Raw genomic sequence first — 19,534 nt, 5'->3', positions numbered from 1 at the left:
GTGCAATTTGACTGTCTATTCTTACTCATTCATCCAAACTTCACTATTTGAACCACAAAAGTGTAATCCTATTTTTGCCATTTTAGTATTTGAAGAAGACCTCAAGAAAACTTTCTTGATCAGATCATCAGGGATACCTCTCTAAAACCAATATGAGATCCTGAGATTTTTTAAATCCAATTCCATTAGCTTAAGATGCGACTCAAAAGATTATCTATTATATTTTCAACAAATTCTTTTGAAGGATCCATCAGATAAGCAGGATTTGTGGCATTATATTATTTGGTAGTAGCATCACAACTGGTCTAACAAATTTCCTTGTGAGCTTAATGTGAATTTCTTAATGAGCTGGTGGGGTGGGAAACAAGTCATAATATAAACTATATTACATCACATAAATGGTTGACAATCATGTTGTTGAACAAAAAAAAAAATTTATTTTCTTATCTGAAACCTTTTGCCATGGCAACTTCTCTTTATGCAATCACGCATTGATCTAGCCACCACTGGAGCCACAAAGGACTATCTAAATTGATTTGTTTATGCCAATAAGCTCCAAGTGCATCATAAGAACTACAAAAATATAAGGAGAATGCTTGGTATAAATAGGTTTGAAAAATGATCTTAGAGTGTCTAGGGTTGGGCCAGGAGGGTTTCTTCAAAAAGAAAAAAGAAAGAAGAACTCAGACTCCAAATGAACAAATTCAAACTCGCAAAGGATCTTTCTGATTCTCGAAGAATGAGGAGCAAAGGTATTGATCGAGAAAGATCTCTTGTTCTTATTATAAGATCGTGATTGGATCCGTATATGTTTGGTAAAAAGGATAATCTTCTCCTTAGAGCCTAGATATAAAGGTGTATAATTGAGGAACTTCAGGTTGTCTAGTAGGTTTTAGACTTAGCATTAACATATCAAGAGACACAATGAGACACAGGGGCTTAATGGGATATATCAAAGAACAGATTCAGAAAATCAGACACATAATAATGAAGGAAACCAGAATAAACAACAATCAGGATTGGAATATAAAAGAAGAGATCCAAAAAGACAGATCTGTAATTGAATAATATATGTTCCAAAATTGAGAAGATAGTATGGAATCAGCGAAGGAGATGAATACAGAAATTACTATTTACATTGTTAAATCAGAAAAAGATAGAATGGAAAGGTTATTATATTAAAAGCAAATTACATGCACCCCCTGTAGTTTGAAATAATATCAAAACATCCTCTTATTTTTATTATTTATGTGTACCCCTTGGTTCTATGGACAACTTACAAATAAACCCCTACTGTTAAGTGAAAATCGTTGGTTGTAGTTAAACTTTTCAAAAGCCCTATGTTACCCTTAAATTTTTCTCAAGGATCATTTTACCCTTATGGCTCATAAGGGTAAGCCCAAACCCTTCTCCCAAAACCTTCCATTGTCATCTATCTCTTTCTTCTCCGGTGATCTGCAAAGAACTAAATCATTTCCGGCAATCTCCAAAGAAAGAAGTTATCGAAAAAATGGATTCTCTAATCTCTATTGCATTTGTCCGCTCTTGCCTTCTTGGTTCTTTCTTCTCTACTCTTTCTGTACAGCCAAAAAAAGGGAGATCAAAGGATGAAGATTCGCTTAGAGTTGAGAGAGAATTGATTGTTGTGTTGTTCTTTAATCCATTTTCTTTCTTATTATTCTTGCTACTGCTTCCCCTTTGTTCCTGCCATTTGCATTACAACTGGATCAGAGAAACATTGTTAAAACTCCCCAGTTATTAACCCATTTGGCATGAAAATTTGTGGAGTGTTCGTCAATCATCAAGCGAACCAACCTGCAAAATTTGAGCCTGAACCAAGTTGGGTTTGTGAGATTTGAATCCATCTTCAAGGCTGTTATATTCACTCCGCCCAGAACAGTTTCACAGATTTTCTTAATTTTTTTTGTCGATTATTGGATGTGCTATTGGTTGCATTCAAGCGGTTTGGGGGCTGATATCTTAACCCTTAATCCTTAACTGATTTGGAGCCTTGGGTGAGGAGAAGTATCTTTCCCAAGAACAGCCTCTTTACCGTGTTCTGTTTTGTTGGAAGAAGAAGAAGACTGATTCTTCCTAATTGCAAACAAGGCCAGATACTTGTCAATTACACGAAATTTGATTTGGATCTGAAGTTATCATCTACTCCTATTGAGAATATGATTCTAAAAACAAAATCTTAGAACAATGAGTGTGACACATGCCATGATCAGACTAGAAAAGAGAATGAATCGAGACCGACAGCGAGTTGGCGGTAACAATAGAATACCAATCTGAAACGAGATTCAGAATTCGGTTCAAAATAGAGAGAATTGAGAGATAGATTGGAATTCACATTTTTCCTGAAATTAGTAGAAAGATCTGAATTGGAAAATAGAAATAAATTAAGTTTAAAGCTAATATCCAGATTTGAAAATAGAAATTCAAAAATCAGATTCTAGTGTTGTTGAGAGAAATTCAACCCCTATAATAATCTTCATGTCTATTCCAAAGGATGAAGATTCGTCTAGAATTGAGAGAAAGAAATAGGAAGGGAGAAGAGAGTTTGAAGGGAAGAAGAAGAAGAAGAATTGACCAGACACTGAACAGATGCCGACGCTTCTGGGACGGAGGTCATCGGAGAGAACATTTGAACAGACGCCGGAAAAGTTCTTACAAAGCAACGCGAGGAATTTTGGATGGGTAGTGGGACTCTGAAGCGCAGGTGGGGGTTGCAGGAGAATGAGGAAGAAGAAGATTTGGGGATTTTAGGTTTGAGGATGTAAAAAAGGGTTGAAATGAGAGGAATTTTGGATGGGTGGTGTGACTGAATCGCAGGTAGGGGTTGCAGGAGAAGGAGGAGGAAGAAGAAGATTTGGGGATTTTAGGTTTGAGGATGTAAAAAGGGTAGAAATAGTATTTCCATTTTATCATTTTAGTTTCAAGGTATAAAAAGGTAAAAATGTCTTTTTATTTTTATAATTAACAGCTCACTGACACCGTCAACCATGAAGGGGTTTTATGTAAAAGATAAAACTATGGGGATGTTCTGTTATTATTTCAAACACGAGAAGAGGTGCATGTAATTTGCTCTTATAGTAAAAAAAAAAATAGAAGTAGAGAGAAAAAACAGGCTTGGGACTTGATGATGGAGAGCTTGCTGCACCTGCAAAATAGGGACCTGCAACAGTAACATAAGAGAGGATAAAGTACAAGGTATCGATTGGAAGAAGGAAAGAAAAAGGCGAGGAGGCAGCAAGTGCCACTGGGATGGGGAAGAGATTGGATCAAAAGGAAGAAAGATGAGAGAGAAAAGAGAGATTGATGGGAAGGATGAGGGAGGGAGAAGAATTTCCTCAAACCCACAAACTCTTTTCAAATAAATCTAGGGAAAAGATCCCCACACTGTCAGTGAGGGAATGGTTTCCCACACCCTCTCACATCCCTGACACTCTCTCCTCTGTGACTGTGTGGGCCCCTAATTGATCAAACATATTCTTGATTCTTGCACCCCGATTGGTGTTGCGTAGGAGATTCGGACATTTATTCTCTGAGGTTCACTGACTGGTACGGTTGTGCGGTTCCTCTCATAGGTGGGTTGAAATGACCATTCCACCCCCTGACCAAATACACTCCCCAGGTGAGGTCCACCCCCTTTTTATTAGAGGCACTAGAGAACCGTACCGACCAAGAGAACCGCAGGTGATAAAAATTATAGGAGATTCCCCCTTCCCCACATTAGCAGGGTCGGAAACCCTCACCCATAATGCTATTCCATTGTCCATTGATTTGGAGTTTACAACTCTTTTATATAAAACAGGACTTAGAATTTCGGTATACTTCTAACTTCGTAACATGTAACAACTTAAATAATTACCAAAAAAACAACTTAAATAAGACTTTACTTAAAATAAAGGAAAAATTACACTGCCACCTCCTGAGGTTTGTATTAAATACAGAGCGATCCCCTTAGTTTCTAAATTATACAGCCACACCCTCTGAATGGACGGTGTTAAATAATACATTTTAAATACCAACTTTGCCCTCTTCTAAGATTGCAAGACAAACCTTTTTTACCGTTGTCTTCTTCCCCAAATTTGAAGTTGCCTCCATCGCTGACCTACAAATCCACCGCACAGGTATTCGTTTATACATCTATGTAGGGCTGTAAATGGATCGGATTTGGCTCGGATAGTGCTATATCCGCATCCGCATCTGATTAGCTATCGGACGGATTTGGATAGTGCTAAACGGATATGAATACGGATACGGATCGGACATTTTATCCGTTTACATGTAACTATAGCTTTTTGGATAGCTATAGCCTATCCGTATCCGCATTTGTTTAGCTTTCGGACGGATTCGGATAGTGCTAAACGAATACGGACACAGATACGAAAACGGATTTCGGCTATTCATTTACAGCCCTACATCTATGTCATCTCTCCCTCATCTCTTCTCCCTCTATTCTCTCTCGGATTTTTTTCCCCGCTCTCATTCATTCGTTAGTAGCCCTAAAAAATCTGCAAACCCAAGCTGCTATTTCCTCTGCTTTCAGCCGTCTAGATGCCCTGGTCTTCAGGTCAAACTACGACCGTGAAATTCAATTACCTGAACCTAACTGAAATCCCAGCCAAATCTTCTTCCAATCTCACTTCTCCATCCACCCTCTGAAACTTAATCGATCGTTCACCATCCATTTCATAACTGAAATCATCCAATCCCATTCTCTATTTCACAGTCCAAACCGAAACCTCTTATTTTCCTTTTGCCTCTGGAGTCTGGACCGATCCACTTCATCTCTTTCCTTCCACTAATTGAACCCTTTAATCCATCCCCTTCTTATATTCTTCTCTTTCCTTCCACTAACAAGAACCTCACTCACCGTCTCTCTGATTTTGATTTCCCACTTTAACTCCCAACAATCATCATCACCGAACCCCCTCCTTCTCTTTTTCTATTTCTTCCATTTTCCTTCCACTGCATGAGAACACCCCCACTAGACCTCACCTCTTCCCTTCTACTAACCAAAATCTTAATCTGAGAAACTCGTCTTATCATGATTCATGGGGTAAAGTTTTTGACGACAGGCAGGGTAAGGGAATGAAGTCGTAAGAGCAGTATCGATTGCTACAAATTACCGGAAGAGATTTAGTTCCTCTCCAACTCCATGACGCTTTTAACTTTGGGAGCATTTGGTGAGTAAACAATCGCTTGTCTTCTGGCTAATTCCCGTTGAGATTTCCCATCTGAAAACCCCGAAGACTTCGCCCAAGGATATCAGTCATTTGAAGGGTAAGGTTTTTGGTCAGATTCATCAAAGAGGAGAATGAATTTGAATATAAAAATTGCAACGGACACTATGCTTTTCTCCTAAGTCTCAACAACAGACACTATGCTTCCATAGCAAAGGGTGTGACCGAGAGAAAGAAACAGGGAATGGGCGAGAAACTGATGGAGGTGGAGAATCAAAACTGCAGAATGTGAGCGATGGTGATGGAGTAATGAGAGGATGGGAAGGGGAGAGAAGTGGTGAGGGACTCCTCTGTTCTGCGAGGAGTTGCAGGTCAGCGATGGAGTTGTAGGTATTCATTTATACATCTCTGTTCTGCAGAATGTTGAATAAAAAAAGGGAAATTTACACATACCACCCCTGAGGTTTGACGAAAGGATATTTTCACCTCCCAGTTTTGGAAAATTCTGCGTACCCCCCCTGAGGTTTGCAAACGGTAACAAATAAGCCCATTCCGTCAGTTCATGACTAACACTGTTAAAAATTAGACTTGAACTGACGGAATTGCCCTTACAAGAAAAGAAAAAAAAGAAAAAAAAGAAAAAACACCTGCAACTCATCTTCCCCAATCGATTTGGGGAAGATAAGTTGCAGGTATCCTTGTAGGGAACACCATGGAACCGATCCTGATTCACTCTCTTTCCTTTCCCTCGATAACTCTCAACCCCCTGATCGTCAGGATCTTCTCTTTTTTTTTTTGTTGCTTCGTTAAAGCTTTAGACGAATGGAATTGGATGATGACGGTTGCCTACCTGCGTCACCTTTCCGATGAACACTCTTTTGATTTTTCTCCGCCCTTTATTTTTTTTTTTCATTTTCTTTTTTGACAAGTGAAAGAATGAAGGAACGTCTCTCTCAATCAATTGCAAATTGCAATCGTAAAACATATGGCTCTTACACTGCAACTTCTGTAGTTTTTCACTCCTAAACACCGCCTACAATTGCCTTGTCTTTCTCAAAGCTTGTCGGAATTCAGAAATGGGGTGTGTGGACAATAAATAAAGAAAGGGATAAAAGACAAAAAGCGAAAGAATCATAGATTTTTTATGTTCAGATTCCTCTGCAAAATACTTATCCATGTCATATTACTTCTTATAGTGGGAAAATCTCCTAAATTTCAATTATTTTGGTCACGAATTTCAGTTTCCTTGATGAAATCCACTTATTGAGTACAAGGTTTGATCCGTTTTAGGGTTTTGGATTAGAGATTTGAAAGGTTTCTGTATCATTCTAGAGCTTTTGCTTTATCTTCTCAATTCAAGGTTCACTATTCGCTTCTATTTAAACTTAATTAATGGCGGTCGCGGCCGAAAACCCTAGAAATGCAACCTCCATTGGTCCCTCAAAACACTCGCAGAACAGCAACTCAAAAATTCCCTCTATTCCGAGACCACAATTGTTCTCTTCATATCATGACAACGCAAATATCTCTCCGAATGTGAAGATTTTCTTTGAAATCATCTCCAAAGTCCATGTTCCTGAACTTGAAGTTGAGTTATCACGCACCGGAATTCCTCTGTTGCCAGAGCACTTTGAAGAGGTATTGCAGTTCTGTTATGGGTCTCATGCAGCTACTGTGAAGTTTTTTAGATGGGAAAGCAAATGGAAGAGGGAAAGGAAAGAGAGTGAATCAAGATCGGTTCCATGGTGTTCCCTACAAGGATACCTGCAACTCATCTTCCCCAAAATCGATTGGGGAAGATGAGTTGCAGGTGTTTTTTCTTTCTTTTTTTTTTCTTGTAAGGGCAATTCCGTCAGTTCAAGTCTAATTTTTAACAGTGCTAGTCATGAGCTGACGGAATGGGCTTATTTGTTACCGTTTGCAAACCTCAAGGGGGTACGCAGAATTTTCCAAAACTAGGGGGTGAAAATATCCTTTCGTCAAATCTCAGGGGTGGTATGTGTAAATTTCCCATAAAAAAATTGCAAGAGACACTATGCTTCAATAACAAAGGGTGTGAACGAGAGAAAGAAAGAGGGAATGGGCGAGAAACTGATGGAGATGGAGAATCAAAACTGCAGAATGTGAGCGACGGAGATGGAGTAATGAGAGGATGGGAAGGGCAATCGGTTGGTAAGCTCACACCCCTAATAGGGGTTTATTAGTCATTGTATGTCATGAATTATCAACACCTTATCACTTAACGGGAATGATATAAAGAAGTGGGGCTGCCTGTAACAACTAACCAAAACTCAGGGGGTGTGATTGTATAATTTAAAAACATAGGGGGTCATTCTGTATTTAATACAAACCTCAAGGGATGACAGTGTAATTTTCCTTAAAATAAAATACTAGCCTATGCTGAACCTAGGACTTGGATGTGCCACATAGCTCTAACAGCTGGCATTTATATATATATATTAAAAAATGAAAAGTTCATAAATACCCTTGAGAAATAGGAAAAAAAGAAACTACCTACTTCTACTAGCTACCAACCACCATAATTGGATGGGCTGGATTTCTTAGGCTTTGCCTTCCAAAACCTATCATATCTGTTCAGCCAATCCAATGCTACTGCATCGATCAGACTCTTCAATGCCAATTAGATTCCATTATTATGAATTGGCGTTGTTCTACCTTAAGAAACTTTGATATCTTTTGACCACTTTCTGTACTTGTTTCAAGCTTAATATTGATAACCGACGAGTTCACCAATACTTCTGTTTTTTGTTTTTTTTTGAAGGGGACGGGGCTTGTCTCTGATTTAACACATTTCTTAGTCACCTTACTGCAATTGTTTGATAAAATTCTAACATAAATTTATCTTAAGCCTACCGCTGAAACAAAAGCAAGCCTTCAAGGAAATCCCAAGGTTTTGCAAACTTGGAACCTATTTCCTAATTTTTTTCATGATGCATAATTATCATGAAACAGTAAGTTTCAATATTTTCTGGGAGGTTTTTTTTAAAAAATCTAATTTTCATATAGGGAGCTTTGTCTGATGGTGTTTATTGTTTAATCATCCATTGTACCATTATACTTTGGAATACACAAAATATTACTACTGTGAACACCCGCAGGCTTAATTACAAAAAAAAAAAAAATATGGGAAGGTCCATATAAGAATCATAAACAGGTGGAGGCCGTGGAGCCAGATTTTTTTTTTGGTCATTTTATACCTCTATTGAATCGAATAAGACGGATGAAAAGATGAAAGATGCATGAATCATGACACATGAGTAATGAGGTTAGCTTTATGAACCCTTCTAATATCTTTTCTGTCATGGTGCACTCGTACACGTTCCAAGGATGACATCTTCATCCTCTCATGACTTACCTTAATGCAACTCTAAAACTAGGAATGGAGAGGATAATTAAACGACGGGAGAATGTTGTCTATGCCGGGGGCGAAGGCTGCGCCCAGACACATGGGGGTGGGCGCAATGATCGCCCTGCCCCCTAAGTGGCAGGCCCATGTGTCTGGGTGCAGCCTGCGCTGCGGCGTAGAGAACATGAACCCTTAAAAGAAAATGCTATTCTCACAGGCTTTACAGTTTGATTACTTAAGTTGGAAAAATATATATCTTACGGGAAAAAGAAGGGGGCCATGCTGCATGGAGCCTGTGCCTAGACACAGGAAGGACGAAAAATGACTGTTCCACCCCCATGAAATGAAAATCTCACCCCGATTGAATACCCTTGTGAGCCCTCTCATTGGCCCCCATGCTAATGCAAAGGCCACGTAGAGCCTGGCATCGATTCCCCACCCTTATTTTATATTCTATGATTCTATCCTCTTATTTATGTTAGTTGAGGAAAGAGAAGTCCAATTTTGGATTTAAGTATTTCTTCAACCATGCTGGGGAGAGAATCTCTAGTACAAAGTTGAAAATATCTTTTTCCAATTCAATCAGAGAGTCAGATACTTGTGGATACTATTTAGGAGTCGATATCGCTGTATCAGTGTTAACGGGGCAATACCTTGACTATATCAGATCAGTGGTATGATACTATGATATGGATAAAGGGTAAAATGATCAAAATAATGTTGGTATCGATATATTTGAGGGCAAAAATGTCTGATACAATTAATATATAATCAATAGCTGTGTTGAGATTGGCCTATATTCGATACGAACCGTGAACTATTTTATTTTTTAGGGTGCAAATCCGAACGGAAAATTATCACCTCCAGTTTGCTGACCGGCCCAGTTCCCTAGTTCCTCTAATAGGGGGATGGTGGACCCCACCCGGGCAGGGTGTTTGGGCATGGGTAGAGAGGTCATTTCAGCCCCCCTTTGTTAGAGGAACTGGGGAATTGGACCGTTCAGCAAAATGGAGGTGATAAAGATACAATCCGAACCGGCATGGATCCCAGGGTTGAATAGGAAGCAAAACTGGGTCCATTTTTTGGTTTTTTTTTATAAGTTGGTGTCATTCCCCTGTTTGTGGGTCCCTTCGTTCATCTCATGATACGAAAACCAAATTGGATAAGACAAATTCATGGAACAAAGTTCCATGACAACAAAGAGTTACCCGGAGCGAAACCAATCATGCTGCACGCCTACCCGAACCAGTACCACAAAGGCATTGATTTAAACTATAAGGCTAAAATGGTCTTTTCATTTTTAATTTATCATTCTGGCACGATCCAATGTCCCAATTGGCAGTAGCGCGCGTTTCTTGCTGTTCTCTGATGTCTGGCCTTGCAACGAAAGGAAATCAGCTATAAAAACTGAGAACCAATAGCGATGATGATGGGCTTGTATCTGAAGTTCTGAACTCTGAACTCTGAACTCTGAACTGAGAGAGAGAGGAGAGTTGAATTGCGTAGTAGAGATGGCGGCGGCAAAGGCAGATTTCGGAGCTTTCATGGAGAAATTCGTACTACGTCCTCCACTAACTACTTCTACTCAACAACTACCACTGAACGGCCTTACTTTCGCCATCAAAGACATGTCACTCTTTTCTCCCTGCTTTTACTCCTTTTGACTATTTTCTTTTTTGTTCTCCATTTTTAAGTACTTTTTTTTCTGTTAATTTTCTTCTTCTTTCTCTGTTCATTTGCAATTTGTGAACTGCTTCTGAAATTTCTGGGTTTGTGGGAACAGATTTGATGTTGAAGGATACGTGACTGGATTTGGTCATCCGGATTGGGCCAGGACCCACTTACCTGCCGTATCAACTGCTCCCGTTGTTACAGCTCTCTTGAATGCTGGTGCCACATCTGTTGGCAAAACTGTCTTGGATGAATTGGCCTACAGGTTGGTTTTAGATTTTTTTTAGGAAAAAAAGAATTTGATGTTCCATTTGATTTTTTTTATTTTTTTTTTTACTCTTCCTGGGATGAATATTTGCTTCATAGAGTACCAAAATTATTCTTCTTCATTTAGAGCTGTTTTTATAGCTTTTTATGATGTTCCTAAGTATTTGATGGCAGTCTGAATGGAGAAAACATACACTATGGAACACCCGTTAATCCTTGTGCCCCAGATCGGATACCTGGAGGATCTTCAAGTGGATCTGCTGTAGCAGTGGCAGGAAACCTTGTAGATTTCTCCTTAGGTGTGAGACTTTCACTCTCTCTGAGATATCAGAGTCTTATATATATATATATATATATTTTTTTTTTAAATTGTCATCATTAGGTATAGGGAGGGACTAATGCAAACTCTTCTGTTGGCTGTTGGCATTTCCTTGCAGGCACTGACACTGGAGGAAGCGTAAGAGCCCCTGCAGCTTACTGTGGAATTTATGGGATTCGGCCTTCACATGGTCTTGTTCCTATTAGTGGTGTTGTTCCTAATTCACAAAGCTTTGATACAGTTGGTAAGTTGCAAGTTCGGATATTCAATCTTTTTTCTTTATATATTTTTAAGAAAATCCTTCACACTCTATCTTAAAGCATGTTTAGTCTAATCCTGATGTTATTTAATAATCATAACTATGTAATTTGGAGGCCATGAGGCATGAGGTTCCCCACCTGTTCTGAACTTGGACTCTCACCTCAACCATGGTTCGAAATTTTGATTGAAATGATGAAATTTCGGTGAAATATTTCGGTTTTGATGGGCCTTGAATGACATGCAAAATACAAAACATACAATATTTCTTCGAAATGTTGAAATTCTGGTCAAAATAATTGAAATGCACATTCTTTTATATAGAATACCAACTTTTGAATTGAAACGAGCCAAAATTGCTAGCACACTTCAAATTTCTTCAAAAACTTACAAATCATTGAGGATTCAGACATCTCCAAACTCATTTAAGCTCCCACGATAAGATTGCAAAAATATTTGCATTAAAACTTTAAGAAAGAGATATGTCCCTAAATATTTCCATCTTTGTTCAATATTTTTTGCTAAATTATGTAAGGGAAAGGATATAGTATGTTATGTTATGCACTAGCAACCTAGGGTCTGAAGCCAAACTACCACTTTAGGTTCCCCCCAAACCCCCACCCCCCAAAAAAAAATAAAAAAAATAAAAAAATCTAATGATTCAAACATGTGTAAACATGCTTAACAAGGCAATCATTGAAACTAAAATGGTCATTTGCGAAATTTCCACCGAAATTTGGTCCATTTCGGTGGGATTTTAGCCCTTTTGGTGGCACATTTTGGTTTCGGGCCAGGTCAAAATGGCCACTGAAATCAAAATGTTGAATGTTGACCTCAACTGAAGCTACCCTTGGTTCAACTGATTTTGTTTATATATTCAAATCCTGTTTCACCATTCCATGGCATATTTCCAGGATCAATGTCATCAATTCTAAAGTTTTGATTGATACGTGAATACTATGCATTCTACCATATTTATATGTCATGATAAACATACTTCTGCTTATATTCATTTCACAAAGTTCTGTACCCAGTGATACCATGTCACCATAATTATACATCTTAAAACTTATGAAAGGAGAAAAAGTTATAGAATTTAAAGTGTGAAAGTACAATGTACAACTGAGACACCTATGAGTTGCAACTTCGACACTGCTATCTGGTTGTGCATTGCCCTTCTATCGTATTACGGCAGTATGATATTGGCAACAGTTTTTTATAATTAGTAAATCTATAGAGAATTAAAGATCAACATTCCATATGTCAAGTTCCAAGCAGATTCAGAGCCAAGATGGAATGGGATAAAACCGGTGAGTGGTTTCACTCATTCCAACTGCTGGGATGCAAGTTCATGAGAAATCAAGTTTTCTATCATGTCTATAAAGTGAACGTATGAGATACAAAAGACAAACCAATGCCAAACCTAAGAAGCTAATAATGCATTTTCTCTGCTCATGGTTAATAACCTGAATGATCCCTTTTTCTGAACAAGGGCATGGTTTTACTGTATTGCCCATCTGGATAAGTTTCTTTGGATTCCACTGATATCTGTCACATAGCACAGTTGTTTAGGGCTCAAAATTTATAAATGTGTTGTCCAGTTCATGATAAAATAGTCTAGCAAGTTTCAGTGAAATCCTATTCTCCCATGTGGAGATATAAAGCTTAAAATTGGTTGGAAAATTCAATTTTGAGCAACTTAAGTCAACCTCTGAGAATAAAAGTGCAACTGTCCTATCACGAGAGATCATATAGCACAGATTGGATGGAGGGGAGGGGGAGAAACTTGACATATGGCAAAGTCAAGGCATCCCATCCAACAGTTCTGACCAAAAGAGCCCTCCATGTGGCTCAAAAAAGAGTGCAACATATACAAGACCTTCAAACGAGGTAGGAGAAATATTTGGTTGTTTCTTTAATTATATCATACTTGCGGTTTGATGTTTAACTTGGATGGAAGTATGCTTGTAGCACAGAGAGTGTGTTGTGGTTTAGTGGTTTACTATTTATCTTACCTTTTCCTGCAACTCTATTTGTTGACACATTCGTCATCTAGGATGGTTTGCAAGGGATCCTGTGGTCTTGAATCAAGTAGCGCGTGTGCTACTGCAATTGCCTAATGTGGAACCTGTACAACCAAGTCACATTATTGTTCCAGATGACTGTTTTCAACTTGTGAGCATTCCCAGTGATCGTGTGACCCAGGTTCTTCTTAAGTCTGTTGAAAAGTTGTTTGGAGGTAAATTCTTGATAATGTGCTATGCAGTCCTTTCTGCCTGCATTCATCACAATGGGATTTTAATAGAGTGATGTATTACTTCATCATCTTTCTATTTTAGGTCAAATTGTTAGGCATACAAACCTTGGTGATTTTGTTAAGGAGAATGTTCCAAGTTTAAAGCGTTTTCTGGATGAAGCCAATCAAGTGGAGTCTAATATACCTTCATTAATGGACCTTTCCAGTTCCATGAGGTTGCTTCAGATGTATGGATCCTGAACATAACTGCAATACTATCTGTGATTTCTTGCAATGTAAAAAATAGGTTTTTCTTTCCCCTACACCCTTCCCCCCCCCCCCCCCCCAAAAAAAAAAAAAATTTATATTAATACCTCTGGAATGCAATTATTATGTTGAATTGTAGGTATGAGTTCAAAAATAACCATGAAGAATGGCTTAGTTCAGTTAAACCTAAATTAGGTCCAGGCACATCAGAACGGGTACAGAAAGCCCTTGGGACAACAAGTGAAAACATTGACTCCTGTCATAAAATCAGGAATGAACTCCGTGCTGCTCTTACTGACCTGCTTGGGGTACTCTCTCTCTCTCTCTCTCACACACACACACACACACACACCACAGAGACCCATGCATGTGCAGAGTCACTCACTGCCTGTGGGAATGCAAATTCCTTGAGGAATTTTCTAATACTTCGGATTAACTCATCATATCTTTTTTGTTTTGTTTGACAGATTTTTTTTTCTTGGGTCTCTATGTTATTTAATTAACTAAATAGGTTATGTTTCTCTATAATGTTCATTTATTTTTCAAATAAAATTACTTTTAATTCTGTTCATTGCTTTCTCAGTTCAATTTTCCGACAAGAAAAAACAAAAAGGACCACAATCTTTATAATCTTAGCAGGATGGGTGGCTCAATCCAAGCCCCATGGATGTGGCCAATCAAGACCATTGGGTGGATAGGGTTGCCCCTCTATATTGGCCTCATATTGAACCTTGGGTCCCATGTCAATCATATGGTCCATGATATTGTGAGTTTTTAGATTAAAATACCTAAGAAAGTGAACTTTACCTTGCCACATGGGACAGTTATTTAGACTAAATTTGAAAAATGAGTATCGGAGGTGGGGGCTATCTACCTGTGTTTTCTGGGTGCCACCTAAGCTACATCTTTCTATATGTAGTGCACGTCCTGCCTTCCTAAATATAATCGGATAAAAAATATATTAACATATTTTTATTTTGGTGGGTGGGGATGGGGCAACGAGTTGCGGTTAGTGGTAAGTTCGCAAGTTGGTGTGTGGAGATGGAATTCAATCTGATATCCTGTAAATGACACTGTGACTTTAACCAGCTAAGCAAACTGGCATCTTCATAAATTCTTCTGGGAATTGATAGTTTGTGTATTTTAGTCTCAGAAGAAGTCTTGAATAATTAAACTCCTATTGATATTTTTGGAATTCAATTTATCCGAATATATTCATTTAGAAATTTAAATAACAGAAAGTAACTAAACTTTTTTTCGAACTAGTGATTTGATAAAAAAATCTAAACCTTGGATTTTTTTCATCAAATGTTTCCCTTTTTGGTCAAAGACAACGACAAAATAAACAAAGACAGACTGCCGAACAGTCCCTAAGAGGAGAGCCAGAAACAAGAAATTTAGCAAAAGGAAAATGAGGGAAAATTTCTCAAACAAAAAAAAAGTTCTTCGAGGCTGCAGTTTTCTCCAAGTGATGAGCTTAACCACGCCCCCCCCCCCCCTCAAAATAAATAAAAAATTTAGTCTGAAGCTGCGAAACCTTTAAAAGTTAGCCCAATAGAAGTATCCAATCTAAGGTTCTGGTTTGGTGCACTATGGATTACTCAAGTTGAGAGATAATTCTGCAGTTTAATTCACTTGATTGTACATGAAATTCTTGAGGAAATTATGCTTAAACTTAACTCTATCTGCTACTGTAAAATTACAATTTTCACACTCTCACAAGCAAGTTGAAGCAGTCATGTCTAAGAATTTTCTGCTCATGATCTTCTGTCCAATTCTGCCTTTCTTCATTTCTTGATGCTTTTACCGAATGGTTTTGTAGGATTTTGGTGTCCTTGCTATTCCTACAGTTCCTAGGCCTCCATTTAAATTGCAAACAGAGGCTGTTACACTTGAAAATTTTCGTGCTAGAGCATTCAGCTTGCTGTCTGTCGCAGGAGTTTCTGGATTTTGCCAGGTAGTCTCTCTTAGCCCTGCCATTTAACAGCATTGTGTGATTGTATATCATCAAAGTTATTGGGGGCATGTTTGTGACGGATGTAGTCTTTGATGAATTACTTAACTGCAGGTTAGTATACCTTTGGGAATGTATGATAACCTTCCGGTGTCAGTGTCTCTGGTGGCCAAGCATGGTGCAGATGGTTTTTTGTTGAATCTTGTTGAGAACCTTCATGGTTCTTTGAAGGAGCAGATTGAAATTGCTGAGGGAATGAGTTTCTGAAGTTGTATCTTTGTACTATTCAAGGTAAGTTGCAAGTCCATCTGTAAGATGTAAGAAATACAATAATAAGGGACAATTGATTGTTGTATTGATATGTATGAGTTTTAGACTAGGAAGAATAATGTTGTGTTAAACTGGGTTTCTATCTCTGTTTTCATTGTAATTTCTATTTACACCATTTAAGGGTTTCTTGCAATGTAATCGGTTCTGCTACTGCAATACTCTCTTCTCAAAATTTCGTTGTATAAGAGCCACCAGGCCAACCATTGATGACAATCCGTGTACAAACACTAAAAGAGTGGCCACACATGCCATGTGTACTGCCACCCAAAATAAGGGGGCAACACATGAGGTGAAGTGTTGGGAATAATCCCACATTGGAGAACACTGGGACATTGGATGCCTTTATGTACTAGTTGGGTTTATTCACTTAATAGCTTAAACTTTTGAGTTGGGCTTCTTTATGAAGAGTCTACCTGCTCCTCGTTTTCTCTCCTTTGTGATAATCTTCTAACTAACTGCCACACCCTTGAGGGAAGGTAATAAGGGACAATTCATTGTTGAAATAATATGTATGAATTTTAGATTAAGAAGGATTATATTGTGTTAGATTGGGTTTGTATTTCAGGCTCGGTTTCTATGTATGTTTTCATTGTAACTTCCTTTAAAGGTTTCTAGCAATGTAATCAGGCTGCAATACTCTCTTCTCAAATTTTATATAATGATGCTTTTATCTCGTCATTCGTTAAGGTGGTCTTACATTGGTGATGATGATGGTGCATTGTTTTCATGAGATAAGGAACCTCTATAGCGCTTGGACCTTTATTTCTCCAGATTTTTTTTTTAACTGTTAGTGACTGATGTAGCTGCAAAGGTAGTTGATATCTCATGGGTCCTCATCCACTGCAGCAAGTTGAATCTATAGACATACAGAAGAGAATAAATTTGAAATGAGGTTGAAAAATAAGTCAAAAAACAAAGCAGGAAATGTGAGACTACAAGTTCCACCAATACAACAACCTGGACTAAGAAAAACCACAAAATTGAAATCTATATCTCAGGAATGTGATTCTCATGCCATTGTCTATCCTTGAACCAGTGCTTTGGTCATTCATGAAGTGGAACTTAACGATGATGGGACTGCCAATAGGTTGGGTGATGCCTAGGAAATTTCCTCACCTATTGGACCATGTTGAAAGATTCTTACTCACTTAAAGAATGCAAAAACCTCCTTTGATGTGGTTGCTTGTGCATGGCTGGATTGGCATGACCCGATCTGGAAACCCAGACCAAGGCGAACCGGACCTACACTGGGCTTTTGGTCCAATAAGGGTTGGTGGGAGATACACTGGAGTTTTTGTTTTAGTGCTAGTTTCCTATTTGAGTTCTATCTCTGTTTTAGAATGTAATTAGGAGTATTTATCTTTGTATATATGCATGTAATCCAATGATGGAGGTTAGAGTTGAATGAAATTGAGTTTTTTTTTTTTTTGGAGTGTGCCTGTCTGACCTGATTGCAGCTTGTTGGCTGTTGGTTCTCTCTCCTCTCCTTCGCTGCGATTTTGAATCTCTCCTCTTGCTGATAAGCTCTTAGTTTTCCTTCCTATCTCCTTCCTTCCTTATGTTCCTTCTTCTTTGTTTATTTCTTCCCTTTATTCCCTGTTCCTATTCTGGCAGTACTTACAGCCCACCTGATTTGAAGCGGATCCCATCTCAGCCCTTTTGTTCTGAAGTTTGGTTGGTTGTTCAGAAACCCTTGGGCGACCCTATCTGCAAAATCCTAATGAGAAACCCTGCTGAAATCGAGAGTTTTGAACTGAAACTCAAGCTGGTTCTCTCTCTTTTGCCAAGTTTAGTTGTAGAATAAAATATCATTTTTAATTTGAATTCTATGGGTAATGTAAACCAGTCACAAGTGATAACCAGTCCACAAGAGGATCGCAAACTTCACATTCAGCAACAGTAAATACATTAATTGGTTCTCAGATTTGCAGGAAATTTCAGAACAACAAAATAAAAAACAAGAAACCGTAGAAGGGAAGAAGAAGATAGGGTAGGGTGGTCTCTCTCAAATTCGGGTCTCTCACCCACGACCTCTCTCCATATTTTGGTCTCTCATCAATGGCATCTCACCATTCTCTCTCACAGAGCAAAGCACAAAGCTATGTTTTTTTTTCTTTGTCTCATTAATCAAATTCGTGTACAAGGCTGTAGCCCCTTACAAACTTACATCGAAGACTCAAAAGCAGATTAAAACACTAAAAAAGAAAGGCCTAACCCAATCCTTAACTAGTAAGGTAACATAAACTGGCTAGGAAACTAAAATAATGAAAGAAACTGATTCAAAACAAGACTCTAACTAAACTAATGAAGTAAATCCCTTTCCTACTTTCTACCCATATTTTAGGCCCATTAAAGTAGCCAATTTCAAAGAAAACCCATGGGATTAAAGGCCCAACACATACAAAACGCAACCCAAAGCTTATTTTTAATAAAATAAGCTCTTTAGGTAACTTATCTATAACAATTCTCCCCTGCTTGAAAAAAAAAAAAAAAAAAAAAAAAACCCTCATCCACGAGTTTGGTAGAGATGTCGAATTAGACTTGCACGATCATCCTTCAATGGGAAGTAGAATTCAGCAGTTGTTGACTCCATTTGCCGTCCCTCCATGGTTCTGATACCAAATAATGTAGACCAGTCACGAGTGATAACCAATCCACAAGACGATCGCAAACTTCAGTTCCAGCAACAGTAAATACTTCAATCGGTTCACAGATTTGCAGGAAATTTTTCAAAACAATAAAATTAAAAAAAAAAAGAAAAGAAATTGAATAAGGGAAGAAGAAGATAGGGTAGTCTCTCTCAGACTCGGGTCTTTCACCCACGGCCTCTCACCGTATTTTGGTCTCTCACCAATGGCATCTCACCATACTCTCTCACAGAGCAAAGCACAAAGCTATGCTTTTTTTTTCTTCCTAATCTCAATCAAATTTGTTTACAAGACTGTAGCCCCCTCACACACTTATATAGAAGACTCAAAAACAAACTCCAATACTAAAAAGGAAAGGCTTAACTCAGTCCTTAACTAATGAGGTAACATAAACCGGCTTGAAAACTAAAATAATGAAAGAAACTGACTCAAAACAGGACTCCAACTAAACTAATGAAGTAAATCCCGTTTTCCTACACTACCCATATTTTAGTCCCATTAAAGTGGCCAATTACAAAGAAAACCCATGGGATCAAAAGCCCAAGTGCCCAACACATACATAATCCAAGCCAAAACTTATTTCCCATTCTCCTGTTCCTGTTCTGACGGTACTTATAGCCCACATGATTTGAATACCTGTAAAATCCCAGCAAAACCTTGCTGGAATCGAGAGTTCTTAACTGAAACTCAACCTGGTTCTCTCTCTTCAGCCATGTTTATTTGCAGAAGGAAATATTATTTTTAATTTGGCTGTTGTTTCTTGCTACAGAGGATTGGCAATAAGTAACCATCACCTAAAATTTCAGACTCTTTGAAGATCATTAGGTTGAGGTATTCCATCTGATTTGAGTTGGCTTTACTGCTGGCTTGTTCGATCGGGAGGTTGAGAATGACATGTTATTTAGCAATCAGATGTATAATCTGATGAGCAAGGACCAGAACTGGTAAGATGGGGGGGGGGGGGGGTTTAGGTTGATGGAGAAGTAGGGAGAAAAAGAGAAGAGAAGGAAGACATGGGGAGAGAA

At 38.4% G+C, this 19,534-nt stretch overlaps 1 protein-coding gene across 5 annotated transcripts in view; it reads left to right on the top strand.

Annotated features, from left to right (window-relative positions):
- The first annotated feature begins 10,028 nt into the window (after positions 1–10,028).
- The window catches only part of LOC122672831 (amidase 1-like), an 81,357-nt gene continuing 71,851 nt past the window's right edge, over positions 10,029–19,534 (top strand). For 4 of the 5 annotated variants that reach the window (XR_006334488.1, XM_043870330.1, XM_043870331.1 and 1 more), the window contains exons 1-9: positions 10,029–10,189; positions 10,343–10,495; positions 10,672–10,796; positions 10,935–11,060; positions 13,131–13,313; positions 13,414–13,558; positions 13,717–13,885; positions 15,400–15,534; positions 15,646–15,822. Coding sequence is in view for 4 of the 5 variants with exons in the window: in XM_043870330.1 (XP_043726265.1) it covers positions 10,071–10,189; positions 10,343–10,495; positions 10,672–10,796; positions 10,935–11,060; positions 13,131–13,313; positions 13,414–13,558; positions 13,717–13,885; positions 15,400–15,534; positions 15,646–15,798 (1,308 nt within the window). In the remaining variant the exon portion in view is untranslated. Of the gene's footprint in view, positions 10,190–10,342; positions 10,496–10,671; positions 10,797–10,934; positions 11,061–13,130; positions 13,314–13,413; positions 13,559–13,716; positions 13,886–15,399; positions 15,535–15,645; positions 15,944–19,534 lie in introns of those variants that run through there. The other variant, XM_043870328.1, reaches the window with a different exon arrangement.

The sequence above is a fragment of the Telopea speciosissima genome, chromosome 8 (genome assembly GCF_018873765.1).
Source record: "Telopea speciosissima isolate NSW1024214 ecotype Mountain lineage chromosome 8, Tspe_v1, whole genome shotgun sequence".
Taxonomy (NCBI): Eukaryota; Viridiplantae; Streptophyta; class Magnoliopsida; order Proteales; family Proteaceae; genus Telopea; species Telopea speciosissima.
This window is presented reverse-complemented; position numbering and strand designations above follow the sequence as displayed.